The 15,748-nt window shown below is 39.4% G+C and overlaps 1 protein-coding gene across 1 annotated transcript in view; it reads left to right on the forward strand.

Annotated features, from left to right (window-relative positions):
- PHEX (phosphate regulating endopeptidase X-linked) overlaps positions 1-15,748 on the forward strand; it is a 95,162-nt gene that overhangs the window by 26,708 nt on the left and 52,706 nt on the right. Inside the window, exons 7-11 of the mRNA XM_009089711.4 lie at positions 75-191; positions 3,204-3,287; positions 3,599-3,744; positions 9,929-10,022; positions 14,986-15,114. Of these exons, the coding sequence (XP_009087959.2) occupies positions 75-191; positions 3,204-3,287; positions 3,599-3,744; positions 9,929-10,022; positions 14,986-15,114 (570 nt within the window). The remainder of the gene's footprint in view (positions 1-74; positions 192-3,203; positions 3,288-3,598; positions 3,745-9,928; positions 10,023-14,985; positions 15,115-15,748) is intronic.

A 15,748-nucleotide genomic window follows, 5' to 3' on the forward strand; every position in this document is an offset into this window, starting at 1 on the left:
ATTTCTGGTCTGCTGCTGCAACTCTGCTCAAGAGCAAATCCTGTTGTCATTTCAGTCTTTCTCTTTCTTTGCAGTACCGAGATGCCTTTTTGCAGTTCATGGTTGATACAGCAGTGCTTCTGGGTGCAAATGCCTCCCGAGCTGAATCTGATATGAAATCAGTTCTAAAACTGGAAGTTAAAATAGCAGAGGTTGGTAATCCAATATAATCCTTTCTTGAAATGAAAAGCCTTTGTATCAACAGAGTTAGCAAAGAGATTTTAGAAGCAGAAGGAAAGGAGCAGATCCTGATGAAGAAAGGATGAATAATATTTCTCCCTTAGTTAATTGATAAACTGTAAATTTTATTCTCTGGGGAAAAGCCTTAGCCAAATACCCTTGGTGTTTTAAACTGTAATGTCAGCCAGGCTGACCAGAGACAAGCCTGGGGTGCCATGGCAATGTTTAAGGGATGATGTATTAGCAAGGTCCTTTGGTCTGCCATCTCAGTGGAGGTGGGGCATGGAGATCTATGTGGCAACAGAGATACAGGGGCTGTATCTCTGTTAGAAACTGTGGAAGTGCCTGAGTCCCATAGGAATTAGGACTTCTCCTTCCAAAAAGGTGATGAGATCAATATCCCAGCTGAAGTGCATCTACACCAATTCACTGGGCAGCTTGAAAAATATAACATAACTCAAGACCTTACATGTCTTTTTCAACCTAAGTGATTCTATAATTTTGAAACTGTGTAGAATCTGAGCTCCTGCCATGCACCTGTGTTGAGAATATATAATACCTCTGTTGTTTAAGAAGCAGATTGGGCTGATTCTCTGTGTAACAGTCTAAAAGCAGTGCAAGACTTAGGTGGGATATTGGATCTTGTTGGTGAGAGGTGGTGTTTACAGCACCTCTAGCTCCTGAAGTGTTTTCATGAAGTAGTCTGGGAGAGTGGGTGTTTTAATTTAGGGGATCAACTGAATTGAGTAAAGCTAAGCATATTTAAAACTGATACTTGGTTCTGACATTTACTTGGTGACATTTTTGCAAGGAGTTTAATTTATGCCACAGGATTATTGCAGGTTGAAGGAACGTTCTTCTCTGTGTCTCTGTTGTATCTATGTTTCTTCTCTATAGCTTTGTTTCAGTGGCTACTACAGGAATCCCAATCATGGGAGTGGCAAGGTCATTATCATTCATTTCAACCTCCACTGAAACTTGAGAGAAGGGTTGGCCTCAGTGGTCACAACCCTTTGTGGCTGGGAAACCACAAAAAGTAAGGGTACAGACTTGTTGCTAGTTTGCAGAACTGCCAGCTGAGCTGAGTATTCCTTCATATTGGCAAGGAAAGAAGCTATCCCTGTGAAATGCTGGTCTCCTGTTAGCAGAGAAGCCTGTTGCATGGGACAGGTGATGCAGCAGATGTCTTTTATCTGGATCCTGCTGTTGCTGTCTACAGGATGCTTCTTAATGGTGTGTTTGTACAGAAGTGAGGGCTACCCACAATAGCAGCCAATCAGTGTTTCCATCTCTCTGCTGAAAGGGATGAAATTTTGTTAAATGTCTAAGCCAAGCCAAATATTAATTTTCAGTTTCTTAGCCTGGATGGACTAATGCACAAATACTTCCTTGTGACCCAGCACACTTGAAAAACAGTACATATTTGTTCTGTGTGTCAGTGGTGGCATAAGAAGATGTATCCTTAGCTCTGGTAGCTCTAATGCTTTCCTTAACAAGTGTCTTACAGAGCATTAATCCACAAAGTATGTTAGTGAAGCTGGCATGTAAGTTGGCATGGATCATGTAACAATCCTCAGCATCAGTAATGCACATTGTTATGCAACAAGCCATGCTTGCTTAGAGGTTCTTTTAGTAAGAATAATCCTCCTAACATCTGTCCAGATATTAGGCATGAGTCAATGGACATGGACTGTTGCATAAACCCTAATAAACATAATGGTTATATAAACATCTTACTGTGATGGAGGTAGTCCCGTTTGCCACTGGAGGTTTTACTGTATCCAGTGTTACTCTGCATTTTTTCAAGTAAACATATGTAATGGAGAATTTCTGTGCTCAGAAGGAGGCAGCAACAATACTTTGGATATAGGAAGGAGTGGCATGCTTTGAGAAATCTTGTTGTGTACAGGGAAGATTTTTTTATTAAGTTTGAATCACTGGAGCTAGAGGGAAGGTTTTGAGGGGAAGGGAGTAAATGGTCTCAAGAAGTGTTTAAAGATTTTTCAGATAAATGAAATTTACAGAAAGGGAAAAGAAAGTATTTTTTTCCCCTATGGCTTGAGCAATACTAAAACCATAAACACTGGAGAATTTTGATTGGAGAAATGCCAGCTGTCTGGTTAGTCTGGTGTCAATCTCTGTCCTTTAGACTGCCCAGCATTCAGCCTGTTGTATAGGATTTACCTTGCAGCAGGGCTGGAATTGCCATTGGGAATTTTTGTTTCTCTTGAACACTGAGATAATTTTGAGCTATACTTTTTACTTTGTTTGTTTGACTGTTATGAACCACAGTGCTGTCTTGGAGTCTGCATGTCCTTCTTGTCAGTTATAAAAGGACTTGCTTAATATTTAGCATTTCTTTTGCTGTATCCTTGGAGGCTGCAAGGAACTTGAGATCCAGCTGCTCTGGTCACACAGATGAGAGGCTTGGTTGGGGAATGCTTTATTTGTGTCTGGCCTATATACTCAGGTGTTTTGCTATGGAAGTCAGGATGATGGAGTGAAATGGGGAGAAACTTGTGTGTATCTGGCTCTTCCTCCAGGTGGAGTAAATCCCTAGAAAGAAAACATTCAAAGACATGAGATGCACTTCCAGTTATGAAGATGCCCCTATCTCAGATTTGACCTGTTGAATCTGAAGTTGGCTTCTACTCAATAGGAAGGAATGAATGAGTATTCATGCTCAGGGTGTACTTTTATGTCTTATGTCTTTCCTTAGCATAAGAGAGCTAAATCAGTCTGAAGTCCAAAGAAGACATGCAGCTCATTAAATTTCCCAGTAATAAGTTAAACATAAAAGGAACTTTATTCCTTTTCTTCCAGTTAAATGCAATCCTCAGAAACAGAGGTTAATGCCATAAATGCTTGGAAAACAGGTGGTGAGATATTTCTGCACTGGGATTATGAGGGATGGTAATGATGTAAGAGTCCCTGCAAGATAAACCTTGTTTTGATGGTTTTGTGCATTTTTTTTTCTTCACCAGATCATGATTCCATATGAAAATCGAACAAGTGAGGTGATGTACAATAAAATGAACATATCAGAGCTTAGTGCCATGATTCCACAGGTGGGTTGGGGAGAACTGATTTTTTTTTTTTTTAATATCTCACCTGTATAATTAAAACTGTCTTTGGTGTTCAGAGCAGCATGTTAAAGAAGTATCATTAGGAATGTGTGTGCTGATTTGCAGTGTATGTTCTTTCAAATATAGCTCCAACTTTAATGAGGATTGAAAACATATGTAATGACAAAGTGCAATAGTTTCTAAGTTTTTAATAAGTAAAGCATTGAAACCATTAGTTTTAAAGGTGTACCTTAGTTAATAAATCATCTCTCTTCCATAATCTACTTTAACCAGCCTTCTCTTTGTCATTTCAGTTTGACTGGCTGGGATACATCAAGAAGGTGATTGACACCAAACTCTATCCTGAGCTTAAAGATATAGGTCCTTCAGAAAATGTGATTGTCCGTGTTCCCCAGTACTTCAAAGATTTATTCAGGATACTAGAAAATGAAAGGAAAAAGTAAGGATCCTATCATGGTTTCACTCACACTTGTAAGAGGACATCTAATGCTGGGCTTTTTCTATTATTTTTTTTTTCATGAGTTTCAGCTATACTTGGAATTAAGTCTCTAGGCAGTCTCTAGGCAAACAGTCTGTTTGGTTTTGTCAGAATGAGGATTTAGATATTACCTTGTGCACAGCTAGAGAATTTTCAGTTTCAACACATTTCTTCTATGGTTAACACAGGTTGCAGTAAAGCTTCTCTTTCCAGAAGCATTCAGCATCTCTTACTTTTATAGGGTCTTGTATCTTGTGAAATCCTTTACACCTGTAGAACATGGTTGTAAAATGCAGGTAGCTCAGATTTAAACATGGTAGATGTGCTTTGCACAGGGAAGCAGCACAGCTTTGGGCAGTAATGAAAAAGTAACATCCCACTTGAAACATCCTTACTGATGACATCTAAGGGATTTTTGTGACAATTTGGTCTCTGAGGCATGTTACTGAACTTGAAAATAAATTTTGTTAAAATGTTGTCTCCAAAGGTCAATCTGTGCTGATTGTACAGTATGGCCACAACCAAATGTATTTCAGGAAAAAAAGGACAAAGATTATTCTTATACTGTCACTAGGGATGGAATGCTTACATTTGTTCATAGTACCTGTAAAAACAGCACACAGATCAAACAATTAGAAAAATAAAAATTACTGATTTGCCTACAGATCATCAAATATCCTTTCTTTAAAAAGATTCAGATAAGTAGCATTACTGCTGCCAATATTAATCTATTGAAGAAAGTTTTTAAAATTATTTGGGCTGTCCTTACTTTCTTATTCAAAGTTTGTTACATCAGTGGGTATAAATGTGTGATTTAGAGGATGCATATATAGCAAGATAACAGGGAATTAGTTATTCCCTGCATAAAAATTCACTTACATGCAAATATATTTTGTAACTACAGAGTAAATACCTGGAGACTTTTTTCCATTAGTTTCTTATTCAAGGAAAATCTGAGTATTCAAGAGAATTAAAGCCAGCCTGTGTGTCGTGGCAGACTGAGGATGGAGTAATGACCAGAAATAATTGCACTGCCTGTCTTTAGCAAAGTTCAAGACCAGGTTTCTGAGGTCCTCACAGGTCAGGGGGAGGGGGTGAGCAAAACCAGCTCCAGCATTTTCACACTGCATATTTTATAGGTGTTAATGGCTTAGGCATTTTCTGCTCAGTCTTATCCTAAGAAATTGGACTAATAAAATGTTAGAAATGGCAAATAGTGCTAAACTGAACCCAAGCAGGCTTCAAATTCTTGTGTATAAAATGTATCCAAACAGCCCAGGCCTGATAACCAAGATCATGTTTATCTATTAGGTGACAGGGTTCATTACTTAAAATGTCAGAGTCTGCTCCAGAGGTAACCCATATCTGGGCTGAGAAAATTAGGAAATCATCTCAATGTAGACTCCTAACAATGAGGTCTCAGCATTTCCCTGTAGGGTGAACTCTGAAAGCTTAACAAGGATATTTTCTTTTAGGTAATCTCATTTTTCATTCTCCATATGACATTTTAAAGATTTATTTAATGTAAACAACATGAATTTGATTTGTTATGGTAAATATCTAGACCTGAAATTCCTAGAAAAGCATTTCAAAATTTTAGATATGCTTCAGTGTTCATAATGGAATTATCTTCTCATCATTTTAGGAGATGGAATGTCATTAGGAAAAGCAGGTACTTTCACCAAGTTCATATTCTTTTCAGTTACAAGGCTATCCCTAAATTGTACTTTTATTCCAGTGCCTTGTGTGTCCTCTTCCTGAATGAGCACCCAGCTAACCTGGGTACTATTTAAAATGTCACAAAAAGATGGCTCATGCCCCAGTATTTTACCCAGTGATCTGGTAAAGTATTTCATTAAGCTTGTTTCAGGTGGAGGAAAGAATGGAATGAAAATTAAGTCTGGCTACAGAAGCAATTTGTGTTGGAGGTGGCAAGTTGTACAGACTCACAATGCTTGTATTAAACATTTCTCCCTCAGAGAACCTGCTGAGCAATCTTGAATTGTGAAATTATTCACGGGGCAATATTACCAGAAGAGAGCACATGGTGTAGCATGAGTTTAGCAGAATTTTGCTTAACTGCATATAATCAAGTCTCTGTGTGGAGCTTGAAATAGGTGCAGCAGTGTCCAGAGGTCAGTCCCCAGGCCAGGGCACTGCTGTGACTCCAGCCCAGGAGTTGGGCTCTCCATAGTGAGCTGCCCAAGAAGCTCAACAACCAGCCTGCAGGAGTTTCCACCAGCTTGGGGATAGCCAGCCTTAATCATGTCAGGTGCTGAAGTAAGCCACCCCTTTGTGAGAGGTCTTCAGGGATTCCTCCAGCTTTTTGGTGTACAAATTCATTTTTATGGGGTTTATTTCTACTAGAGGAAGAACTTGTGTGTATGTGGCTGTGCTGTAAATGAGCCATGGCAGAGCTCCAATACAGCTGTGCCATGTGAAGGGGGAGATAGAGCTGTGCTCACTAATTAGGAGCTTATATCCCTTCCCTGGTACCGGTGTGCTGGTGCTTTATGGGAGCCATAAATAGGATACTCTAAATTGCATCCTTTCTGGAGATCTTTGCAGCTGTTGAAAGAAGCAGCTTTATCATTCTCATAGATCTCAGAATGCGTAATTATTTTAATAGAATCATAGAATGGTTTGGATTGGAAGGGACCCTGTAGATGCCTTGTTGCAGCAGCCCTGGCACAGGCAGGGACACTGCCCCAGGCTGGGTTGCTCAGAGCCCCTCATCATTGTGATGACCCACTCTTAAGGCAAGGGCAGCCTGGCCTTGAACACTTCCAGGGATGGGGCACCACAGCTCCACTGGACAACTTGTTCAGTGCCTCATCTCCCTCACAGTAAAGAATTTCCTCCTAACAGATGATAAATCTATTCCTTTTCAGTCTAAAGCCAGTCCCCCTTGTCTCTCTATGTCCTTGTAAAATGTCCCTCTCCAGCTTTCTTGCAGGCCCCTTTTCCCTTGTCTTACCTTCCCATATCTTTGCAACATGGGACTATTAATTGAGATAACTCTAATTCAAATGGCATATGAGGAATTTTCTTCAGAGATGGATGGAGGCACTGGATCTCTTTTCTGGTCTTAGTCTGTGTCTGAAAAATCAGAGAAGTTACAGTAATTTGCCTTGAATTAGTGCCTCTAGCAATAAAGGCAAAAGTTTTTCAGTACTTATAATTTGATTCGTGACTCAATTCTGAATAGAATTTTCAAACATCTAAAATTTGTGAGAGATCTTTTTCTTAAAATGTCAATTAATTTTCCCACCTATCTCATATTAAATCTGTCCTCTTTAATTGCTACCATGTCTGTTGATTAAAATGTTGCAAACTGACAGAATTTTACATGAGCAACCTACTTTATTCTCAGACAGGACAGAAAGTGCTTTAGTAAATATTCATAAGTACTGGTATAATTTTAACTGTCCCAGCAAACAATCTCTCTACCACTTCCTTTGGGAGTGTGTGTCACAACAAGGGTCATACTGGTTAAAAGTGAGCCTACACTTTCTGCAACAGGCATTTAACAGGAAGTTAAAATAGAGTGTACTCTTCTGAAAGGTTACAACAACAAATAGTCTGGTCTCACTGAGAGAGCAGAGAGGATTTTTATGTTTTATTTGTCTACTGGATTTTGCTCGATGTGTAGAGATTAACTTCTCTGAGCCTCAGTGAACTTATTTGTGAAACTAGAATGAAAATCACCCCAAGATCTGCACTGTAATAACTTTATCACTTGAAAGTGTCAGTTTTTAAGCCACCTGAAGATAATAAAATGATTTGAAGTTTGAGTAGTTAGCCCAAAATGTAAAATAATCATTTCCCAAATAGGTAAACAAATTCAGTTAAATTAACATTTTATTTTGTTTTGAAAAACAAACTGTTTTGTTTGAAGCCCAGTGTGAAAAGCACACTGAGCTTCAAACACATGACAACAAACCCCCTCAACCTTTCCACCTGTTTCCCACCCCTGATTCATAAGCATTCAAGTGGAGCCTCCCTGTTGTTTAATGCATTGTGGATTCTGTTGTGGTTACAATCTGGAATTTTTACTGTCTCATCAGACAGCTTGGTTTTAGCATGTGTCAGCCTTTTCCTTCCCAAATTAAAACAATCCCCAATTAATGATATTTCCTGCAACTGTCATCCGCCTTCATTACTTACACCTGACACAAACATTTCTGAATTCTTGTTGATATTACTGTCATTCAATAAGTCACCTTTTGAGACCCAGCCTTTATGAATTTCAGTCTCTCATTCACTACCATTTTGAGAGAGGTTGCTCAACTCAAATGTAAGGACAAACATTGCTGTGTGAAAACAAGTACACAGAAGACAGAATTGATTTTGGGTTTGAGAGTAAGTACCAAATTGTAATACATAATCGGTGTGTTTCAGTGATTTATTTAGCTAAGGATTTTATCTAAGGCTTTTGATTGGAAGCAAATCTTTACCCTTTTAATCTGTGAGATTTGTATAAATGCTGCAGAAGTTGCTGCAGCTGGATATTCTTCAGCTCTGCTGAAATATCTGAGGCAGATTGTTGTGAGGTTTCTGGAGTTTGAGTAATTTCCCAAAACAATGAGAGCTGAGTGCTTTTAGGGTGCTTCATTTGTCATTGAGTGAGAAAATTCCACATTGTCAGAAACTTGTTAAGGGAAAAATCTGAACTTTCTGGAATTTCTTAGGTTGAAATGAATTTTTAATGATCCTAAACATTATCCTAAAATGGTGTGATTATCTAAACAGAGCTAATTATTTTGGCTTTTGTGACTTGTACTATCTTATAGTATCTTTAGGTGCACTATAGAATATATCTGTGTACTAAAAGAGGGAATATACCCAGTGTGAGAGATGCAACAACACATCTTGAGCTGAAGGCTGTGTGTGGGTGGACTGGAGCTTGGTTAGAGGCAAAACCAAAGTTATGTCTCAAGCAAATGCTGCTGTCAAGACAGCATGCCTACAAAGTGTGTTCCCAAGCTGTTATGATTCAGAGGAGGGAGCTGCTTGGGATGTGTCTCTGAGTGAAGCTAATGGAGTGACACTGCAGCAACAGCTGCATTGCCCCACACTTATGGCAACAGGAGATTGCAGAAATGGGATTTTAGAGATGGGGAGTTGTTCAGGGAGCCCATAACAGCACCCTTGGTTGCATAGAAGCCATTTTCCTATCTACAGAGAAGTCTATGGCCTGTCAAAATTGTTTTGTATATCCCAGTGGGAAAGAAATAACATTTGAATATCCTGGCTTTGAAGCAATGAATATCCTTGAAAAATATATAATGTATAAAAGAAGATGAGAATAGTAAGCGTAGGCCATTGTTGGACTTGGTTTGAGACTGTCTGAGGTTGAATGGAATGCACCTTTAGCTCATACAGCCACTGCTGAACATGGAGAGATATCAATCTAGGCTGGATAAATCCTCCAGTCAGCTGCCCAAAGTTTTAGAATAGGGGCATGGATGCCAGATCTCCTGGGAATTTTAAACAAGCTCTTCCTTGATCTCTCAGCCTCAATTCTTAGAAGATTTTTGTTACTGATACTTCTCTTTTTTGGTATTTCAATTATCCATCTGAAAAAAATAGGAATGGTAATACTTTAATAACTTTGTGAATAGTAGAAGTTTTCAAAGCATATTGATAACTTCTAATGAAAGATACAAATATGAGATAATGTGAGTGTATATGGGATGGACTGTTATCTATTCTGTTACCATTTATGTGCCCTACTAATGAGGGGAGATAACATTCACTTTGATCTATAAAAGAAAAACCAGTTAATCTCTGGATAGAACTTTGATACAACTATTATTATAACACAGTTCTTGCCACTTCTAAGGAAAATGAAAGCTGCCTTTTGAAAAAAAAAGACATTACCTAAAAATGACATACTAGGTGATAGACCTGCTATAAATATTCCCTAGAAGATGGTTATCATGGGGCAATTATATATTAAATGGCTGCAATCATGCAGATTCTTCAATGTAATTGGGATTTATCAATTTGGCCATCACTCATTAATTTTTAAGGTGAAGTTTCCACCATTGGGGTAAAATGCCTGTGTGTAAAATTGCTGTAAGTGCTTTGTGGTACATCATATGTGTTTACATGTCTGATAAAAATATTCTTGATTTATCAGGACTCTTGCCAATTACCTGGTATGGAGGATGGTTTATTCAAGGTTATTTAACCTCAGCAGACGCTTTCAGTATCGGTGGCTGGAATTTTCTCGGGTAAGTTGTGCTTTCACAGCATTTACAAGGGTCCTAGTGTTCTCTTGTAGTTGCTTTTACCTTTGCAAAACACAAAATGTTTTCCATACTGGATAAATTCCTTGAATAAACTTTTTTTTTTGAAGACACCCTCTACAACAATTGATATGCATATTTTTGTGTTTGACACTAAGACATTTGTATGACACTAAAACAAAAAAAGTCTTTTAGATGATGTTAAAGAGGGCTTTAAACTTCCCTTTAAAAACTTAGTCTTCTTTTGCAGAAACTTGAATTAGGTTATGTGGGCTGTGACATTCAGGCCAAACCCTTTTGACCAAAATCTATACTTTTTGAAAACTACTGTTTGCCCATTTTTGAATACAGCTCTAGTAAAACAGAAGTCTAGGATTTCAATTTTTTAAAGCTTGCTCAATGCTCTCCCATGCTCTAATGCCATTACATGAGCTCTAGCACAAGGACACCCAGCCATTTCCACAGAGAAGATGATCAGGTGCCTTCCAGGTTGGGGTTGCAGAAGAAGCAGAGAACTGCCACAAGCTGTGAGAGCAGAACTAGTTATCTGTTCAGTATTATGGGCATCTGTGTAAAACACATACATTTGATTCAGTGAACCCTGAATAGAAAGCCACCTTGGTAATTGTGTGGGCAGTGTGAGGGCTCCTTAAGTAAACCAAAGATGAAATTGAAACTGAATCTACTTTGTCTGGTGTCTAAGCTACTTTGGATGGTGAACTTTGTTTGCCATGATGAAAATTGGCTGGCAACAGGAGGCTGGCATGGTGCAGGAGGTGTAGGTGTTCTGTCCTCCCTGGTCAGGCATGCAGGTGACTAATTAAAGAACCTATACTCTTTTGCTTTGAGTAAAACTGGAATAGTTCTGAGTTGATCACATACCTAAAAATAAACTCCAATAGCTTGATGGAAACTACACAGGAAAAGCAGCCTCTTGTACTTCTGAGATCATATTCAAAATAGTCTTGTTAAAGATGCTATTTTCTTCATGTAAAATATGAGAAACTGTCTGTCAGAACCACAGTGACAAGTTTGTAGGTGTCCCCTCCTGGGACATTACTTGCTAGTCAGGTAAAATAGACTGATGCTGGCTATCAGCCAGTCTGTAGCATAATACTGAGTTACATTGAGTTATGTAATGGCAGAAAAATCCTGAAAGGAAACATTAAGCTTTGGGTACTGTACATTTTAATAGGGTAACTGGCTACTGTCACATCTCTGGGACGTAGAAGCTTAGGGAGAAATCTAATTCAAAGTGATTCAGTGATTATTAATAATCTCATAAAGGCTGTCATAGAATTACAGAATGGGTCAGATTGGAAGTAGGGTCACCTGATCCAACCTCCCTCCCTGTCAAGCAGGGCCATCCCAGAGCACATGGCACAGGATTCTGCCCAGGTGGTTCTTGACAATCTCCAGTGAAGGAGATTCCACGCTCTGTCTGGGCAATCTGTGGCAGTGCTCCTTCCCTGCAGAGGGATGAAGTTCTTCCTCATGTTCACGTGGAGCTTCCTGTGCATCAATTTCTGCCTCTGGTCCTATTGCTCAGCGTCACAGAAAAGAGCCTCCAAAAGGCTCCATCCTCTTGGCACCTCCCCTGCTGATACTTTTAGACAGTGATGGGCTTCCCTTTCAGTTGTCTCTTCTCAAGGCTGAGCAGGCCCAGTTCCCTCAGACTTTCCTCATAAGAGAGATGTTCCAGTCTCTTCATCCTTGTTTCCTTTCACTGGATCTGCTCCAGGAAATCTCTGTCTTGTCCTGAGGAGCCCAGAACTGGACACAGCCCTCCAGACACACCTCACTGGGGCTGAGTGGAGGGGCAGGGTCACCTCCCTGAGGTGCTGGCACTGCTGTCCCTAATGCACCCCAGGACCCCAGTGGCCCTCTTGGCCCCAGGGCACTGCTGGCTCATGGACAGCTCACTGTCCACCAGGACCCCCAGGCCCTTCTCTGCAGAGCTGCTTCCCAGCAGGTCAGCCCAGCCTGTGCTGGTGCCTGGGCTGGTCCTTCCCCAGGGCAGACCCTGCATTTGCCTTCTCTGAATTTCAGACCATTCCTCTGCCCATCTCTCCAGCCTGTCCAGGCCCTTCTGAAGGGCTGCCCAGCTCTCGGGGGTGTTGGCCACTCCTCCCAGCTCTGTGTCTGCAGTGAGCTCGCTGGGGAGGCCTCTGCCCCTTCCTGCAGTCACTGAAGAATAAGTTAAACAATACTGGCCATGTGAATGGGTGTAGATTTCACAGGTCAATAGAAAGGACATGAGGAATGGAGTCCAAGGCTTTGGACTAGTCTATTGTTGAATAGATTTGTCTAATCAGAGGATGGAGAACTAGAGGCACTTTAGGATCATAAAAAGAACCCACCAACCCCTCTGCCAGGTGAATGAATAAAAAATTGAATTACTACTAAAAAGATATGGCCATGAGATAAATCAGTGACCCTTAAAGGAAAGGATGTATTTTATACATTCATTGTTTCATTAATTCAGTCAGCCTCAACCATCATAAGCAGACTATTTTTTTCTCCAGTTTCTCATTTTCTATTGGTGGCTTTTATGCCTCATGTGTAGAAATCTTGGCACCAGGGCCTTAAAATCTTTGCAAAGAGAAGGAAAAATACATGATGAGACTTTAAAAAAACTTCAGGTTTAGAAATAGAACAAACCTGCTGACTCTAGAGAAAGTGCTTGAAGTACCACACCAGCATCTATCAGCAGCTCCTCTGCAGTGGCACTTTGAGACCTTGAAAATGTGCAGTGGCACCTGGGGAAGAGGTTGGTTAATTGTGTCGTGAAGCTCAGAATTGACTGGGAGGGTTTGAAACCTGCTATTTATAGCCACTGTTACTACCTGAAGTACTGTGTTTTAGAGTGCTACATTAATATTAGGAGGACCATTTGAGGGAGTTCCTGTTGGCTGTTGTGACATAAATATCAATAAACCAGCTGTGAGATATAATCTATTCCTCTCAGCTCTATTTTTATTGGTCTCACAGCCTGTGCTGCCTTTATGTCCTCCTTACAGTCAAGCCTCCCTCAAAATAATGATAATTATTATGTTGTAATAATAGTATGTCACAGTCTAAAAGCCAGCTCTGTCTCCTGACTGTTTCTATGGCTGATGCATACTCACAGCTTTTGGAAGGAATTTCAAGCTCTGATGACTAATACCATAACTCCCCTTCTTTCCCCTGCATCAGGAAAAAGCCCCATTGCAGGTTTACTCTGACCCCAGAGAGAAATTTTCTTCTCTTTTGTTCTTATCTTTTTTTGAGTGTTTTGTTGTGTTATGTATAAAGGTTGAAGAATTTGGAAAAGGAGTTGATTGTCAAATTTGGCTCTGTTTAGAAAAAATATCACCTCATTGTGTATTGGTTTGACTAATAGGGATTCTTTTTAGAAGCAATGTACTCTTTGCCATTGAAAATCTATTACTGCATATACAGTTATAATAAAAAGCCCTTGGAAATGCAATTCACTGGTGTATTTAGGTGTGAGTCATTGATTATGCTTAATTACAGACAATATGATAGGGAAAATCAATCTTTGAACTACCAAAATATCTCACCTTCAATAGCTGAGGGTTAAGATGCTCTGGAATTTTCCAATGAAATATTTTCCTATTGGAAAAAGACAGATCCAAACCCTTAATTTTGCTGGACATTTAATCTTGTGCTCAAAGGAGGAGAATAATGGGAAAAAGAAAGGGCTCAGAAACTGCAGAATTGGTGCTTAAGAGGCTTTTATAATCTGTGAGAGGCCAAAATCTCTATCCCACCTGCTCTGGCCTGATGCTGACTATACTCTGCCTTTACACTGCTGTCAGGTGTTGACTGCGGGACTGGAATTGTGCTTGTTCTCTGTGGAAAAGCTTAAGAAGTTCCTTAAGTGGGAAGGGAACACTTTGAACATTGAAAATAACAAAAGTTTCTTAAATCAGCACTGTTTATTGCTCACATGAGCTCATTTTCTATCTTGTGTGCAGGATTTACTTACACAAACTGCATCTTGATGAGCAATGTAATGTTAGCTAGGTAAGCACCCACAGTAATAACATTGCTCCTGAGAGAAACACAAACCAAGGCAGCAAATGCTTTTGAGTTCTGTTTTGCCTTGTTCCTTGTTGTGTTGACCATTTTTGACTGTCTCTTTTGAAGCTCATTTATGGTGACATCATCAGAGCCTGAAAGTATGAATTTAATACCATTCCTTTAGTAAAACATGCAAGTTGTTCTACCAACATCTTTCTACTGCAATATAGAGTGATTTTTTTTTTTTTTTTTTTTGCGGGGGGACACAAACATATTAAGTGTTCTTGATGATTTAAACCTCTTTTCTCCTGAAAATTCTCCAATTGGGAAAGGAACTGAAAGTTGCTTTACTATTTTACACAAACTGCCATAAAAGTAGTAGTACAGGTAAATGACAAGAAGGTGTGAACATGTACCCATCTGTGTTAGATGTCATTAGTTCACAGCAATGGAGGACTCTGCAGGAGGTGTTTCATAAGAACTAACCCAATTTTCAAGAGGAAATTCTTCCTAGGCTTCTCACCCTGTCAGAGGGGAGGCAAATGTTCTCAGGAGATATTTCACAGCAAGGTTTTTCTAGAGGAAATTTTCTCTCAGAAAGAATACCAAGATTAGTCCAAAGTAAGCACTAATTCTCAAAGCCTACTCTCTCTAAGTCACTGCTACCATTGTACTGTTCTGAAGTTTAAAATCTTACAGGTATTTTGTGGTGTTCAAAATATTTCTCATAGCATTGGATGAAAATAATTGAAATAATAAAAGAAAATAATTGAAATAATTGAAATAATAAAAGAAATAATTGTAGAGAATCATTATTGTTTTCTTTTGGTGGCTTTTTGACAAATATGCTTTGGTCTATACCCTGTGTGGATTCTTCTCAAACAGCATGATGGTATGGCCTAATACTTGCCCCTGTCAACAGGTGATCCATGGGACTACAACTTTGCTGCCCCAGTGGGACAAATGTGTGGACCTTGTAGAAAATGCCCTCCCCTATGTTGTGGGTAAGATGTTTGTGAAAGCCCATTTTCAAGAAGACAAGAAAGAGATGGTGAGTCCTCTGCAGTTTCTGTCTGGAAATTTTCTGTTAGTGGTTTCATCCTCACAAATTGCCTCTGATGTTAGAACAAAGTTTAAAAAGAGATAAGATTCTTGAAAATGTTTTTTATTAAATTTAAAACCCCCAAAACGCTAGGAGAAAATGGAATGAATTTGAAGAAGTGTTACCTTTCTGCCCATCTGGGCACTGCCCCTTCTTTCCATCTGCAGTCCTACAGACAAATAAGCAGCCAGTTCAAAAAAAGGTTGAACACTGTCAATTTATGTAAATAGTGACAGCCAGGCTGTGCAGGAACAGAGTGAGGGATATTGATGAGAAATGGTTTGCTATTGCTCATATGATTTATTATGGTAAAGTTTGTACTGACTATTCAAAAAACTGGTTGAGATTTCTCTGCTTTAGGATTGCTCTTTGAAAACTGTGACTGCTACACAGTAGGAGTCTGTGTAATCTGAGCAAGAAACATGTGACTGATATCTGGCCCAAATTAGGGGAAGCTGAGAGTCAAACAGTGAGAGTTTATGTCTGGGATTTAAATCTTTCCTGCTGAACAGTGGAAGGAAATATTCTTCCATACCTTTGAGTCTAGAGAGATGTTAATCTTTGTTCTAAAATTTTCAATATT

The sequence above is a fragment of the Serinus canaria genome, chromosome 1 (assembly GCF_022539315.1).
Source record: "Serinus canaria isolate serCan28SL12 chromosome 1, serCan2020, whole genome shotgun sequence".
In the NCBI taxonomy this organism is placed as follows: Eukaryota; Metazoa; Chordata; class Aves; order Passeriformes; family Fringillidae; genus Serinus; species Serinus canaria.